At 45.1% G+C, this 15,040-nt stretch overlaps 1 protein-coding gene across 1 annotated transcript in view; it reads left to right on the top strand.

Annotated features, from left to right (window-relative positions):
- LOC120849016 (sodium-coupled neutral amino acid transporter 9) overlaps window positions 1–15,040 on the top strand; it is a 45,709-nt gene that overhangs the window by 25,638 nt on the left and 5,031 nt on the right. Inside the window, exons 11-13 of the mRNA XM_040221104.2 lie at window positions 4,880–4,984; window positions 8,118–8,266; window positions 14,387–14,476. Coding sequence (XP_040077038.1) covers window positions 4,880–4,984; window positions 8,118–8,266; window positions 14,387–14,476 — 344 coding nt within the window. The remainder of the gene's footprint in view (window positions 1–4,879; window positions 4,985–8,117; window positions 8,267–14,386; window positions 14,477–15,040) is intronic.

Genomic DNA, 15,040 nt, shown 5'->3' on the forward strand with positions numbered 1-15,040 from the left:
CGAACGAAGTTGAACCGCTGAGAGATCTACTGCATGGGGAGAAGGCATTCGTGTGGACAAACGAACCGTAGCTGTGCTTCGAGAGGATTAAAGTGCTGATCTCCAACTGCAAAGCACTCTCCGTGTTCAATCCAGAATTGCCAGTACTTGTTACTACAGATGCATCTGGATACGGAATTGGCGCTGTCCTCCAGCAACCTAGCGGATCCAACCTTGGAACCGTTGCATATGCTTCACGAATGCTTTCACCAGCAGAACGCAAATACTCTGTTGGAGAACGAGAAGCCCTCGCATCTGTTTGGGCACTAGAACATTGGCATGTGTACCTTTGGGAAGACCATTCACCCTCTACACGGACCATCAAGCACTTACCACCTTATTGAGTTCTCAAAGCACGGGTCACCGTCCACTCAGAATCGCTCGATGGACAGCTCGTCTGCTGAACTATAACTTTGCTGTGTGCTACAAGAAGGTTGAGGACAACGTCATCGCAGATGCTCTTTCCCGACTACGATTACCTGCCACATCACCTGATAATCTGGATGAGGAAGTTATTTCGGTCATAACTCAACATCCTATCTCCAAGGAGGACATCCAGATTGCAACATCTGCAGATGCGGTGATTAAAAAAAGTTAAGCATTTTCTTTCTACAACATGGCCATTGAAAGGTAAACTAGGTACTGAATTTTTACCATTCTACCAAGTGCGATCTGAGCTTTCAGAGGTGAGTGGCTTACTTCTACGTGGAGAACGGGTTGTTGTCCCATCTACGATGACTACCAAGGTCATCGCCCTGGGTCACGACTCACACTTGGGAATAGTACGAACAAAACAAAGGTTGAGATAGTGGTATTGGTGGCCAGCCATGGATGCCAAAGTGGAACACGCAGTTCGAGGTTGTCTGACCTGCCAGACAGCAGGCAAGTCTGCAAAGACATCTCCGGCTCCTCTGCATGTCATATCACTTCCCGCGCATCCTTGGGAGAAGATTGGTATTGGTATTGACATAAAAAAATGAAGAAGACAATGAGAATGGGGCTGCCTTGTCGGCGTTCCCTGCTTACTCTGCTTAATCAATCACATGTGCGGAAAAATGTATGTAAAATATTGATTTGATATTTTGAATCCAATATAAAAGACATTAGATAGCTAGTAATCGAGGTTTGTTATGGCGAACCTTTTCGAAGGCACTTGTGAATTGTGGAGTTTGATTTCAAAGCAATATTTGTTTCTGGAAAGAATATTTTTCAGTCAAAAATGGAATGGTTGTTGCGCAAATACCTTGAAAGACAAAGTGGTGCAGATGGAAGTTTTGTGGATTTTTTTTCCAGCCGCTAGAACTCGAGAATGTGTCATGAGTGCAGAAGCTAGTCACGACAGTGGCACACCAGCACTTCGAAAAATAACAGCATTACAAAAGTATAAGGCGGCGTTCAAGCTGGCTCAAGGGTGTAACTTGTTAAAAACCAAGGACAAGTTAGTATTACGATGTGTCTCGAAGCGAGTGCTTATAAGTAAATGTAAATTGCTCCAAACCAACCACACTGGACTTTTAGGGGCGAAGCTCCTTAAAGTCTAGCCTTGTTCATCCGTCCGTCCGGCCAGCGCCCGTGCTCACATAAGAAAAAATGTTTGCGCAGTCGACAGGATTCGAACCTGTGCAGGGAGACCCCAATGGATTTCTAGTCCATCACCTTAACCACTCGGCCACGACTGCGGGACAGGTAGGGGGCTCTGAGATGGGTTAGTAACTCAAGAGCTGGGGTTTTGTCATGGATGGAACGTTGCATGTAGCCGCTCAACGTCTATACAGGAGAGGGCGCTGCGGTCAAATGCGTATATAATCGCGTTAAACTTTGCATGCATTGGCTCAACTTTTATAAATGAGAGGGCGCTGCGGTCAAATGCTCAAATGCTTATATAACCATGTTTCATACCACACATTCTCTTTCTGACATGGACCGTTGACTTAAGCGGTGGAGATGCGTTCCCACAACTTCTAGCGGATCCAAGCTGATCCGCTAGAAGAACCACTGACTCTGCATTTCACCGACCGTAAAGCAGTAATAATGAAGTCGAAATGCAACCCGAAACTCAGCACTACCTATGAGCAATAAAAATCAGCACCATCAGCACTATCTATGAACAATAAAATCAGTATCATCTGCTCCACCAGAGCTTCGCCCCAATCAAGATCATTCACCACGTGGAGATGCGGTCATTTTTTATATGTACACTTCCACGAGAGCGCTATAAGTGAGAAACAAAAATATATACCGGAAAATGCCAGAGGACCACCCAAGAGCGCTATAAGTGAGAAACAAAAATATATACCGGAAAATGCCGGAGGACCACCCACCCTACTTTACTGGAAACTGAATTAATCTGGACATAGGCACTTTTTCAGTCAAATCAGGCGCTCATCGTATAATTTGAAGAATTCCCAAGTTTGGAACACGTTAATAATGATATCTGGTATATGGGGTGTTAGTGGTGTTACTATATAATACTATGAATACCATATTATATTATTATATAATACCATAATATGGTACAGTGTAGACCGCATATAACGTATGTCGCGGGAGTCGCGAAAATTCACACTATAAGCGGTGCCGCGCTATAACCAAAACATCAATTTTTCAGGCCAAAATGCATGCCATCAGACAACTTACCTTTGTAAAAGAATTTATTTTATGTTAGATGAAAAATAAAGGTTAGTTTGAGGAAAGTCTTTATTTCACCAGACTAGTACACTTCTCTCTCAAGTGTGTCACACATTTTGAAAGAAATGAGCGACTTTTGCCTGGCACAGCCTTTTAACGGCGCCGCGGGTTGCGGACGGACGTTGCGAGCGTTCAGGATTGCTAACCCTAATCACTTTTCTCCGGCGATGAAAACGCGTGAAAATTCGCATCCTTTATACGGTACGCGCCCGTAATACCTTCAACTTGAGCACAGGCATGAAATGCTCCAAATAAGAAATCCGGGCAATGTTCGAAAACACAAATGCTTAGAAAGCACCACTGTAGTCGAAGTAAACAAACACGACCACACGGGCGTTTCTGCCGTCTTGAAAGTGCTGCCACAACATCGCCGCACGAGTAGGTGGATCTTCCCTTCTAGTACGTTCTGGGTTATCATAGCGACACACAACGAAAATTCACAGTCAAGGATAGCGCTTTTACGCGGAACGATGAGCTTCTACCACGCAGTCTACGTCGACGATCAAAACCGACGCCATGTCTGCGGATAGAAGCAGCTGGCCGGCCGGCCCGTGACCGGCATGCAACGCGTGCGAACACTTCTCCTCGAACTGCGATTGGACTGTCGTTGCGGTTGTTTCCAACGTTTTCAATGCAGCGGAGGGATGCACGCACGTGAACGACACGTGCGTGCGTCCCTTCGGCGCTTTGGCAACTGAAGCCTCTCTCTTCGCTTCTCCCCACTTCTTCGAGCAACATCCTTGATCCGCGAGTGCCGCTTGCGGCTCGCGCCGTTATCTAGTGTCGCACAGGGAAGCGTGCTCTCTGCGTCGGTCAGTCGGCGTGGTCGCCGGGCTGTTCCGAAATCCGCACTATAACTGGTATTTCCCTTCGCACGCCTGCATTTTAAGCGGTATGTAATTACATGGAGTTCTATAGGAGGCGAACCGGTGGTTTAAAAAAGCCGCGTTATATTGGTCCTGCACTATAAGCGGTTACGTTGTGAGTGGTCTATACTGTATATGGTGTGTTTTTCTAGAGCTTTATAAATTTGTTTTAAAAATTCCGTGAAAGCTAGACAAATGCGGCTGTGCAGGTGGGTCATAGGGCCAGGGAGACATTAGGGGAATAATCGTCACAATAATTCGGTTAATTAGCTCATGTTTGTTAACTAATTTTTTAATCATTGAAGATAAAGATAGGGTTCCAACCAGAAACCTGCTGAACATCCTCGAAAAGCACTACTAAGTAAATAAATTTCAGAAAGACTCTGGCACGCAGGAATTGTGGTGGTGCCCTAAGGCAGTGGCTCTCAGCCATTGATGTTTCGCGGACCACCTCTGGATCGGCAGAGATGATGTAGGACCCCAATAGTGGTGAGGGGAAAGGAAATTATAGGTTAATTATGATAGTGATTTAATAAAAGAATATAACTAAGGGCTAGTGTGAAGTAAACTTCACTTATTGACGTATACATGAGAAAACGCACCCGAAAATTGGAACGTTTCTTCTGAATCTGAGAAAAAACAACTTTTATTTCCGGGCTTGACTGATGGGGGCGGGCCTCGCGGAGCCCAAAGGGTCCGCGGACCCCCATTTGAGAACCACTGCTCTAAGGTCTTGTGTTAATTAAGGCCGCTGACATGGATGCGCCCGTGCGGTTTGTCCATCTCTTATCGTTCGTGTTTTCGCACTGCCAGCATTGCACGAATGGTAACTTTAGGCCATTACCGTGCTTCGCACGTCCTCAAAATTTTTCTACAGTTGGCTATTTTTTGGTGGTGTTCAATGACGCCTATCAAGTTTCTAATTGAAACCATGTTTATTTTCACTTACTAAAAAGTTAATCGACACATTTTGGTTAATTATCTGACTTATCGTAACGATTAACCCCCATGTATTATTTCTCTTTTGCAATAAACCTCGCCTGTACAGACCGCATTAGTGCAGCTTTCGAGGTTTTTTAAAAAAATATTCGTAATGCCAAAATGAAAACATTGTGCATATGATCACACTCGAGTCTCACTTAAGGATGAGATAGAAAACTAAAAGTTTGTTATCTCATCCCTAAACATAGCCCACCTCAGATTTTTTACCATTTATCTCTTCATTTTGGGTGTGTGCCCTTACCGGATATTAGTGTAAATCGGTTTTTAAACCTTTCCTTCTGCAGGCAAGGGACCTCTCCGTGGCATTTGGCCTCGTCATCACGACATACCTCTTGATCGCCGTTCCTTTCTACATCTCCTTCCCGCTTGCCAAGCACTGCATCGAAGACGTGAGTGGCTGTTGTCTCTTTGCACAACGTGCTTCGTTCAGTACTGGCTGGAATTTCTGGCTATCTACCCTTCGCTTTCTTTGATGCAATTGACAGCTGGGTACATTGTTAAAAGGTTGTCAACTCCCAATGAAAGATTTGAAAGAGAAGAGACCTCGTGCTCTATGCTTCTTGTAAAGTTACAGTTTTGCAGTCACATCTTTAGATTGGATTTGTTTATATGACTACTTTTGGGCGTGACCCGATGTGATAAAGGAATTAAAATGACACCGCCCTGCCAACGTTCTGCCATTTTTAATAGGACAAGAGAGCAAGTAGTCCGTTGCTCCCGTTGCTCAACAAGCTCAACGTTACTCTAAAAAGAAATCTTTACAGTTATTGCTTTCCTGGAGATTTTCATTACAACACTTTGAACACGCACTTGTCTTTAAATAATAACCTTTTTTTTTTCCTCTTTTTTTATAGGCAAAAATTTTGAGCTTGTAGGGGGCTTTATCTATGGCAGTTGCTCCTGCTGATTGAAAGTTTGCACAGCCGAGATTCATTCTTCAACAAAGAGCTTGCGCTTGCAGCGGAATTGTTGTACATTACAAAAACCTGGGAGGCAAGAATTAAAGCGAAACAGAGGGCAAATGAACACAGATAAGTCTAAACTATTAGAATACGTTAAAAGTAGGGGTGTGCGAATATTCGAAACTTCGAATACTTCGCGAATAATGCTTGCTATTCGATTCGATTCGCTTCGCCCTTTCGCTGTTCGAACTATTCGAGTTCTTCGAATACTTCGAGAACTACGAATAACGCGGAACTCATTGATTAGTGTCAACTTGCGGTCGAGTTCTCTGTTTTGTTTTTGGACTGCGCAGTATGGTTTCGAGCTTGGCAAACCTACACAACCAACCTAAGTATCTTTTTTTTTCTCTTTGTAGGAAGGATTGGAAAGTTATTTGCACGCGGTAGCGCGATCTGTCCTTTGCTTGCCGTGATGTCCGGATTGCAGAGTTGGCTAAGTGGTCGTGGTGCAAACGCTGCGATAGATAGGATGAAGGACTACGGTTTGCAACGGCACATGCATCGTCGCGACGGACCGCACGATGTTTCGGGCGTGCGCCCGAGACGTCTTGTATACGTTCCTGTCCACATTCATAGCACAACCATATTTTCGTGATTTCGTACCTGCTACAGTGACTACAGTAGCCAAGGTGCTATGGATTCGGATATGGATTTATAGCTCACCTCGGCTATCGGTGATATCTGGCTTGTGTTATTTTCCGCTTGATTTTCCGGTTTATCAGTTTGCCAGTATTCCGTTTGTTATTTATTTCTACCCGTTTTCAATGATAAAAATGAGACTTCCTCCCCCCGCCAAAAAACAAACAAACAAAAAAAAACATATTCTTAAATTATTGCATCTTTGTGGCGCCCTCTATGGACAGAACTATTGCACACGGAAAGAGATGGTGCATAGTCAGTGCGGTTGCGCAGCGCGATCGCGCAATCTGAAACTCTGCTGTGGCCTGTCGACCCGCCTCCGCTTGTGTACTTCCGTTTACGTTCACGTGGTTGCGTTCACGAGCGTAAAAAGAGATCGCACAAAGTAGAGACGCAATCATCGACTTCGTATTGCGGCTTGCGGACTCGCCACCGCTTCTGTACTTGCGTTTACGCTCAAGTGCCTCCTTTCGTCCGCGATGCGATCTCCGACTGCGTTGTGGCTTGCCGACCCGCCTTCGCTTTTGCACTTTTATTTACGTTCTCTAACCTCACTCAAGGAATGGTATTTTAGTGACTGATCTTTCTTCATCTGTTTTTTTTAACAGTCACATGTGGGACATTTTTCTTATTGCAATAAAAGTAACCTTTTCATAAACGTTTGTTGAAAAAAAAATTCCAGTTGTGTTTTTTTATTAAGCATTCTTGTTTAATTCACATCAAATAGAAAATATTTGTTTTCAAATATATCCTTATTTGAAACTACTATTCGTATTCGAAAATATTCGATTCGATTCGATTCGTAACCTTTATTATTCGATTCGATTCGCTTCGAAAGATTTTGATATTCGCACACCTCTAGTTAAAAGAGCAGAGCTACTTTTCGATCGAAAAGTAATCGACGAGATGAGATCACTATGGCGAATGCCGGTTCTAGTGCTCGAGGCATGGGAACCGGGACATGAGCCGGTTGGGCCGGCGGACCTTGTCCAAGCGAGTCACGGGCCGCATGTTTGAGACCCCTGTCCTAGACGTTGTCCTAGAAGTCGTCCTTGAAGTCGTCTTAGACGTCATCCTTGAGGTCGTCCCAGACATTGTCCCTGAGGTCGTCCTAGGCGTTGCCCTTGAAATCATCATAGACGTCGTCCCTGAGGTCGTCTTAGAAGTCGTCCTAGACGTCGTTCTTGAGGTCGTCCTGGACGTCCTCTAGGCGGCGTCCTCGAGGTCTTCCAAGAAGTCCCAAGATAGTACAGCTTCGCTGGTCTTCCTTCTTCACCAGAGTGGAAAGGCTGAAAGTTTTTAAAATATTTTTCTAAACTTGTTGTGCTTATCCACTGAGACATGGCTAACCCCCTCTTTTTATGAATTTCAGGCGGCAGGGGGGTGGGTGATGACTCCATAATATGGTGCACGCACAGAGGACAAGACATGCACACAAAACTGCAATGATGGTGGGGAAACAGCTTGAAAATTAGACGATTACACAAGGGCAGAAGATTAAAAGATTACTCAGAGACTAAGCAATCACTCAATTTCGAAGTGGGGCAGTCACGCTGATGGAATGATTGCATCGTAAGCCATTCATAAAATAAATATTTTTCTAAAATTTTGCGTCGTCGTATTCAGTCAGCTGCATCATGACAAATGGTATTGCGATACATTGACAACCAACAAAAGTAATTTCTGCAGCCAATTTTTTTTTTTTCCTTGGGACTTTATGCTATTATCTGGGATTATGACGGCTAACAGCATGACGCTCTGGCTTCTATGACATAGTTTGTTGCCACTTCAGGACCTCTTTGGGTGGCCTAGGACCCCAAACACCCCAGTCAAAGACGCTTGCTGGGCACCTTGGCAAAAGCGTTTTGGATGCTGTTTTGGCAACAGTTGGGCAGCTGCATTTCGTCTGCCTTCCTTGCAGAACCTTCTGAACAACTTCAGCAACCACAATGTGATGGCCTTTGTGACGCGCATCTTCCTGCTGGTCCAGTACACCACCCTGTTCCCCATGATCACCTACCTGCTCAGGGTGCAGTTCATGCACTGGGTCTACCGCCTTGTCTACCCAGGGTAGGCCCCAATGACACTCTTTTCTTCCTCCCATTATTCTTGGTGACCCTGTTACCAGACCCAAAAATGTTTCTACCTTAAAGGAACACTGACAGAATATTTATGCTTGCCAAGGTTTTTATTTGTACATAACAGATGAGAGCTCAACCACCCAGGAAAGAATTCGCAGGTCGAAATTTGTTTTTTTTCCCTCCCAAAAACCGCCGATTGAGAAATGGTCGGTTTGAGTCGCGCTCACTCTCTTCTCCGTGGTCCCATGCCGTTTTCTACGGTTTAGACACAACCACCAAATATAATCAAAGTCGTGGGTCATCGAAGGCACACACACAATAATAAAAATAGAAAAGGAATGTGATACCCATTTTTTGTGGCTTCTAAAAAACTGCAAATGCATTGATTAAAAAAAACAAGTTCGAGGGCACCTAGGTACTTCCTATGAGTTGTGAATGTGAAAGCATGAATGTCGTTCTTCCACTCCCTTAGTTCGTCTGCGGCGTAGTCGTGTGGACGGCCACATTTCCCCAGCGGATGGCCGAGTCTGCACGCTCGTGAAGTGGCCGCGCTGTGCTGAGTTCAGCTGTGCACCCTCCCTGTAGTTTGCCCAAGCAGGCTCTGCCGCCAGGTCCGCACCACCGCACCGCTCTTACGAGCAGCCAGGCCGCTGCGTGTGCTATGCCACCATGGAGAAGGTTTCTCTGGTGGCTTTTTTTTGGAACTATGCCACACAAGAGCCAATGGGAGCCTTGTTCCGTGATGACGCACGCCAGCCAATGGGAGCATAATCCATCGGAAATCGGCTTCTCTTGGGAAAGGGGATTTTAGGTGCCATTTGGCCAACGCTTGGCGTGGTTTCAAAGCTGATGACGTCGGTTTGGTCCATGGGACAGTTAACGCTTTCGCATTATTACCATATTTTTGCAATTCTAAGCACCCCTCCCCCTTGACTTTCAAACATAAACACCCGAAAAAAGTTTGCATGCGAATGTAAGCATGTTCCGAATCTAAACACCCCCCCCCCTCTTTGAACATCGTGGGTGTGAAAAAAAAGGGGGTGCTTAGAATCGAGTAAATACGGTAGTACTACACTTTTTGGAAAGAAATGGTGTAGACCTTGGGATAGTCATGAACCATTAACTAAAATTTCTTTAATTGACCCCTTTAAAGGGCTACTCCAGTGTTGTTCTTAGCTACCCCAACTAACTATCTTTTCTGAATCCTTGGCCTTTACGGTTTGGTATCTAGTATCGCAAAATTCAGAATATGTGGTTATTATGAAATAGGTTAATGAGGGGGATGCCAAAACTAGCATTCAAATATACCCGCACTTTTCAGTGCCATGAAGTCACTGGCAGGCAGGCAGGCTTGCAAGTTGAGCTAGAAGTCTAAGAAACTGAGTATGCCGAGCATTTCTTTCGTTCTGCTGCGTGGGTTCTGGAGTGAGGCACCAAAGCATTCATCTGACACCGTGCAACTGCTTGCACATACGAAACGGAATACATCGTAGTGTAAGGCTCAGGGATTTCTACCAGGAATGGTTTCTTTATGTGCACTCAAAGGTTACCTCACCGACGTTTACGCATTCGGACTTCATCTAATTGGGTCCGACGCAGTAGCTGTAAAATCCGCGACCTCCTTACAAACCCACTTACAAGTAGAACTCGTTAACTATCCCGCCACCTCGGCGTGTAAGCAATTGAAGGAACAGTGGGGAGAAAATATAGCTTTCTTTATTTGAACTAGCCTTCGGTAACTCAAATTAGACCCTTAAAGAAGTTTTAATTAGACAAGATACGGAATATGAAAAACACTTCACCGAACGCAACGCCAGAAGGACGGAATAGGATAAATATTAAAATAGAAGAGTTCGCTGTCTCACAAATATGTTAGCTTCAAGTGCCTATACGAAACCGGATGCATTATTATCAAACTCCACAGCCTTTTCTTTTCTCATTCCCATGGAAGCAAGCTTCAAGAACTTGCGCGTTCTAGAAACGTGTTATGAAATGAGCACACAGCAGCATTTAGGATTTACGAGATTGTAGGAAAATGAAATCCCGTGACGCGATTTTTTATTTTTTGCACAGCCTTCCAATTCTCTTTCTTCCGTGCAAGCCGCGATCAGCGCAATACTGGTTCCTATGTCAAGATTCATGGATGCAGCGTTTGTCAAGATTCATGGGTGCAGCGTTTATATTCCTAAGACTGAGTGGAGAAGAAAAATATGTAAGCGAGGTGTGTGTCAGTTGACGGCCTTTAAAAAACAAATGGCATTGATAGCACATTCATTGTCAACAGCGCGTGGCCGAACCGTTTTGACATGAGCCGGTAACCGTTATTTTTTTTCCGGTTCAGTTCCGGTTCGGGTTCATCGCGATAACAATATAACGGTTTGGGTTCAGTTCCGGAAAAATACCGGTTCGGGTTCATCGCGATAACAATATAACGGTTCGAGTTCAGTTCCGGAAAAAATACCGGTTCGGTTCCGGTTCGACACCCTGATATATATATATATATATATACACAACACGGGCACTTCACGTCATCGTACGTGGTCTCCGAGGGGGATATAAACGAATATGTGCAGATGAATGAACCGTACTTAATCCAATGAATTAAAGAATCCAAGTTTTCAGGAACCCGGCGAAAGCCAAAAAATGGCGGAGCCAGGATAAAAAATACCGGTTCGGTTCCGGTTTTCGGTTCGGTTCCGGTTCGACACCCTGATATATATATATATATATATATATATATATATATATATATATATATATATATATATATATATATATATATATATATACAACACGGGCACTTCACGTCATCGTACGTGGTCTCCGAGGGGGATATAAACGAATATGTGCAGATGAATGAACCGTACTTAATCCAATGAATTAAAGAATCCAAGTTTTCAGGAACCCGCCGAAAGCCAAAAATGGCGGAGCCATTTTTTGGCTTTCGGCGGGTTCCTGAAAACTTGGATTCTTTAATTCATTGGATTAAGTACGGTTCATTCATCTGCACATATTCGTTTATATATATATATATATATATATATATATATACATACTTGGCCTAATATTCGGGTTACTAATTGAGCAATGTTTCTTGGTTTATATATATACCGTATTTACTCGCAGAATGAACGCACTTTTTTTCCGAAAAATCGATGCAAAGTTGGGGAGGGGGGGCGTTCATTACGCGAAGTAAAATTTTTGCGTCCGTATTTACTCGCATAATAAACGGACCTTTTATCCTGAAAAATCGAAGTAACTTCTTATCTCTTTGCGCGCGGCGTCCGACCCCAAAACCAAACTAAGCTGCGCAAAAAAAAACAAAAAAACTTTTCTTTTTTTTTTTTAGTTTTTTGTTGTTTTTTTTGTCGCCTTTCGCAAGCTGTTTTGTTTGCTTAGGCGAGGGCTCTCCGCTAATCTTTCTTATCTCCTCGCGCGCGATGCACGACCCCTGTAACCAAACTGCGCTGTGCAAAAAAAAAGAAAAAGGAAAAAGCTCCTTTTTTCTTTTTTTTTTTCTCAGTTCAGTGGGTTGTTCTTTTTTTTTTTTTTTCTTGCCGCCTTCCGCAAGCTGTTTCGTTTGCTTAGAGGGCTTCTCCGCTCCTTTCTTACCTCCTTGCGCGCCGCGCAGTGGCGCGCGAACCCAAAATCCAGACTGCGCTGTGCAAAAAAAGCAAAAAAAAAAGCTCCTCTCCATGTTTTTTTTTTCTTGCTTCTGTTGGATCTTTGCGAATTTTTTTAACGCCTCGCCCACGCTGCCCATGCATTCGCGACCTCGCTGCACGAGGATAGAAAAGTGTGTTCATTTCAGTGCGTGGGGGGAGGGGGTCAAAATTTTGACGTTGGAGTTGGGGGTGCGTTTATTACGCGAGTGAAAAAAAAGTCGAAATTTTGAGAGCCGATTTGGGGGGTGCGTTCATTACGCGAGTGCGTTCATTGTGCGAGTAAATACGGTACATATATATGTATACACACACACATACTTGGCCTAATATTTGGGTTACTAATTCAGCAATGTTTCTTGATGTGCTTGGTCAGCTTTGAGGCAAATCAAGGATCACGTCAGTCAATCAGCAATTGCTGCTGGGGCCCGGAAAACCCGCGGAATGTGGACGTTCCCCGGGTATTTGTGGCAATGAAAGGCATGGGGATGAAGGGAAGCGAACCGGCTTTCAGACAAGACCGAATTGACCGTGATCAGACGAGCAGGAGCAGATCGGCGCAGGCGCAGAGTTTGACTACCGTGGAGTACCGCGCATCCACCCATTCCACACTAAGCGCCCATGCTCAAATTTGTAAGTCCTGAAAAAATATGCACACTACATTTACAGTTAAATCTCGTTAAATCAAACTCGAGGGGGACCAAAACTTTGTTTGAAAAAAGCAAGGTTTCAATTACCGGGAGTTTCCTCCCATAGGAACCGTGCGCATCTAATTCAAGCCCCGACCAGGGCGCCCCTAGCGGCAAACGGGTCCATCGCATCGGGGAGCTTCTGCCAGTCGCTGCGTTGGTTGTGCGTTGTGGTGGGTTAGCGTTGTAATTTCTGAGATGGCTATTCCGCACCAAGAAAGTCGCAACAATTGCTGCGTGGTCGGCTGCAACAGTACGTCGAAGATCGCACACGGCACGACGTACTACATCGCCCCTTCGAAGCTGTACGGCCGTACGAGGCGGAGTACTGCGCGACTTGCAGGTGCGACTTGTGCGTCCATACAGGTTAGTGGCGTTTCTTACCTTTCTGTTCGCGCTTTGTTTAAGGTGCTGACGAATAATACAATTAACTTCTTTCTATTCTAGCGACGATGGAACAGCATCGACACCGACGGCATACTCTAAAGTATGCGGCAAATACTTCACCGGAATCGAGAAGCGGAGTGCGGTCGCCCACCTAAGCCTACACTTGCATGTTTCCATCAGCCTACAGGAAGATAGTAGTGGGAATCGCGGAACGGCGCGAAAAAAATCGCCCAGTTATTGTCAAGTTGATTCAGAAATAAACGTACATGATTACCACAGTCCACTCAACGCCAACTACATTTTTTGCGGGCGCGCTTAATTTTGTTAGCGGAGTACGGCGCTCCGTGACATCCACTTGTCCGTCGAAACGGACCTCCTTCACGTCGTACACGCCGCCAGATTCACGAAGGAGTTTTCCCTACTTTATATTGGTACTAGGGAAAAAGCTTTCTAGATTCGTAACCGCCTTAAACCCCGTCGTAATCACCCCGGGAACACTGTCCACTGTGCTGCTCATCGCCATTGCTTCCCCCCGATGATTCTGCACCGGCTACCGAAGAAGTTTTCCGGATTCGTAATCGCCCCCTGTCCTCTGTGGTGTTTGTTGCAATTACTTCGCGATGATTCTGCGCCGACGGCACCGGCTTCCGAAGGAACTTTCCGAATTCGTAACTGCCTTAAATTCCTTCGTAATCACGACGGGGACACTGTCTGACGTGCTGTTCGTCGCCATTGCTCCCCGTTGCTCCTGCGGCGGCTGCCGCTAGGTCGCGGCGAACAATAGGCGACCGCCGCGACACGGCCGGCATGCTCGCTTCCTATAGAGACGCATAGGATGGGACCTGCATGTTAGTTTGAATTATCCAGAAGTTTGAATTAAGAGAGTTGGATTTCACAAGATTCGACTATATATGTAATATGGATGACCGGACAAGCGCCCATCACCTATTTTTTCGCGTTTATCTCCAAATTTTGAGTGGGCGCTTGCCTGGTTTTTTACGGTAGTTTTTGTCTCAAATCCACGATACCGGCTGCTAAGGCGTCATAATTCGCGTGTTTTTTTTCGTTTGTTTTTTTCATATTTAGACATTGAATTAGAGATGTAAACTTTGCAAGCACGTACTTTGGATTATATTCAACCCAAATATGTGATTGAAAAGAAGAAAAAAAAGAAGGTATTGCAATGTCTTACTATTTCAAAACCCAAGTCTCCCCTTAATCGTGGAGCTTATTTAGCAGCTCTGGGTGCAGTAAGTGTAACCTTGTGGTTGCACTTTCCGCACCCACTTGTTGTGGAGGAAGTGGTGCCATTTGGCACTTTGGCCGGCATAGAGTGCAACACAGTCAGCTTCTTCCCACGCCATGTTGCAGGCTGAAGCAGGTGATGGCCTTGAATGCGGTGGTGGTGGTCATGTGCGTCCTCTTCGCCATCTTCTTGCCCCAGATCGGCACCATACTGCGGTAAGCTCCCACCCCAGATACCAACGACACAATCTCCGAATGCGTCTCCTACCGGTATGTCTAGCTCCCATGTGGAAAGTTTCAAGAGGAAGCACGAGAAAGAGAGCGAAGGAAAAGCGAAGAAAGGAAGCGGACAATAGGTTAGGCGTGTTCGTTTTGCTGCGACGTGTCGAAGTTACCTGTGTGCCCGTCAACTTTATTCCTTATAATGCACGATGCCGGCCTTATTGCCCAGATTAAGGCTGGAAAAAAAAAACTAGATGCAGACCTTGGAATTGATGTTTTCTTGCTTCTTTGCGTATGTCGAAGTGCTGTCAGTGATGTGGTCTCCTCAGGACCATGGACGTCCGCATCTATGCCCCGCCATTTTGAAGCTGCCAAAATGTGTAGAACCTTTCCCTCTAGGTTATTATCGTATTTTCACGAATATAACGCGAGGGCAGGTTTCGAAGCCCTTAAAAAGAAAAAAAAATTGCGGTGGCTTAGCTCGGCTATGCCAGGATATACGTAGCGTGAGCTTATGCATACAAAATGAGAGGCGCTATCAAGCGGCTCTGGTGCAGC

Source organism: Ixodes scapularis, unplaced genomic scaffold (assembly GCF_016920785.2).
Source record: "Ixodes scapularis isolate PalLabHiFi unplaced genomic scaffold, ASM1692078v2 PGA_scaffold47__10_contigs__length_4178495, whole genome shotgun sequence".
Classification (NCBI taxonomy): domain Eukaryota; kingdom Metazoa; phylum Arthropoda; class Arachnida; order Ixodida; family Ixodidae; genus Ixodes; species Ixodes scapularis.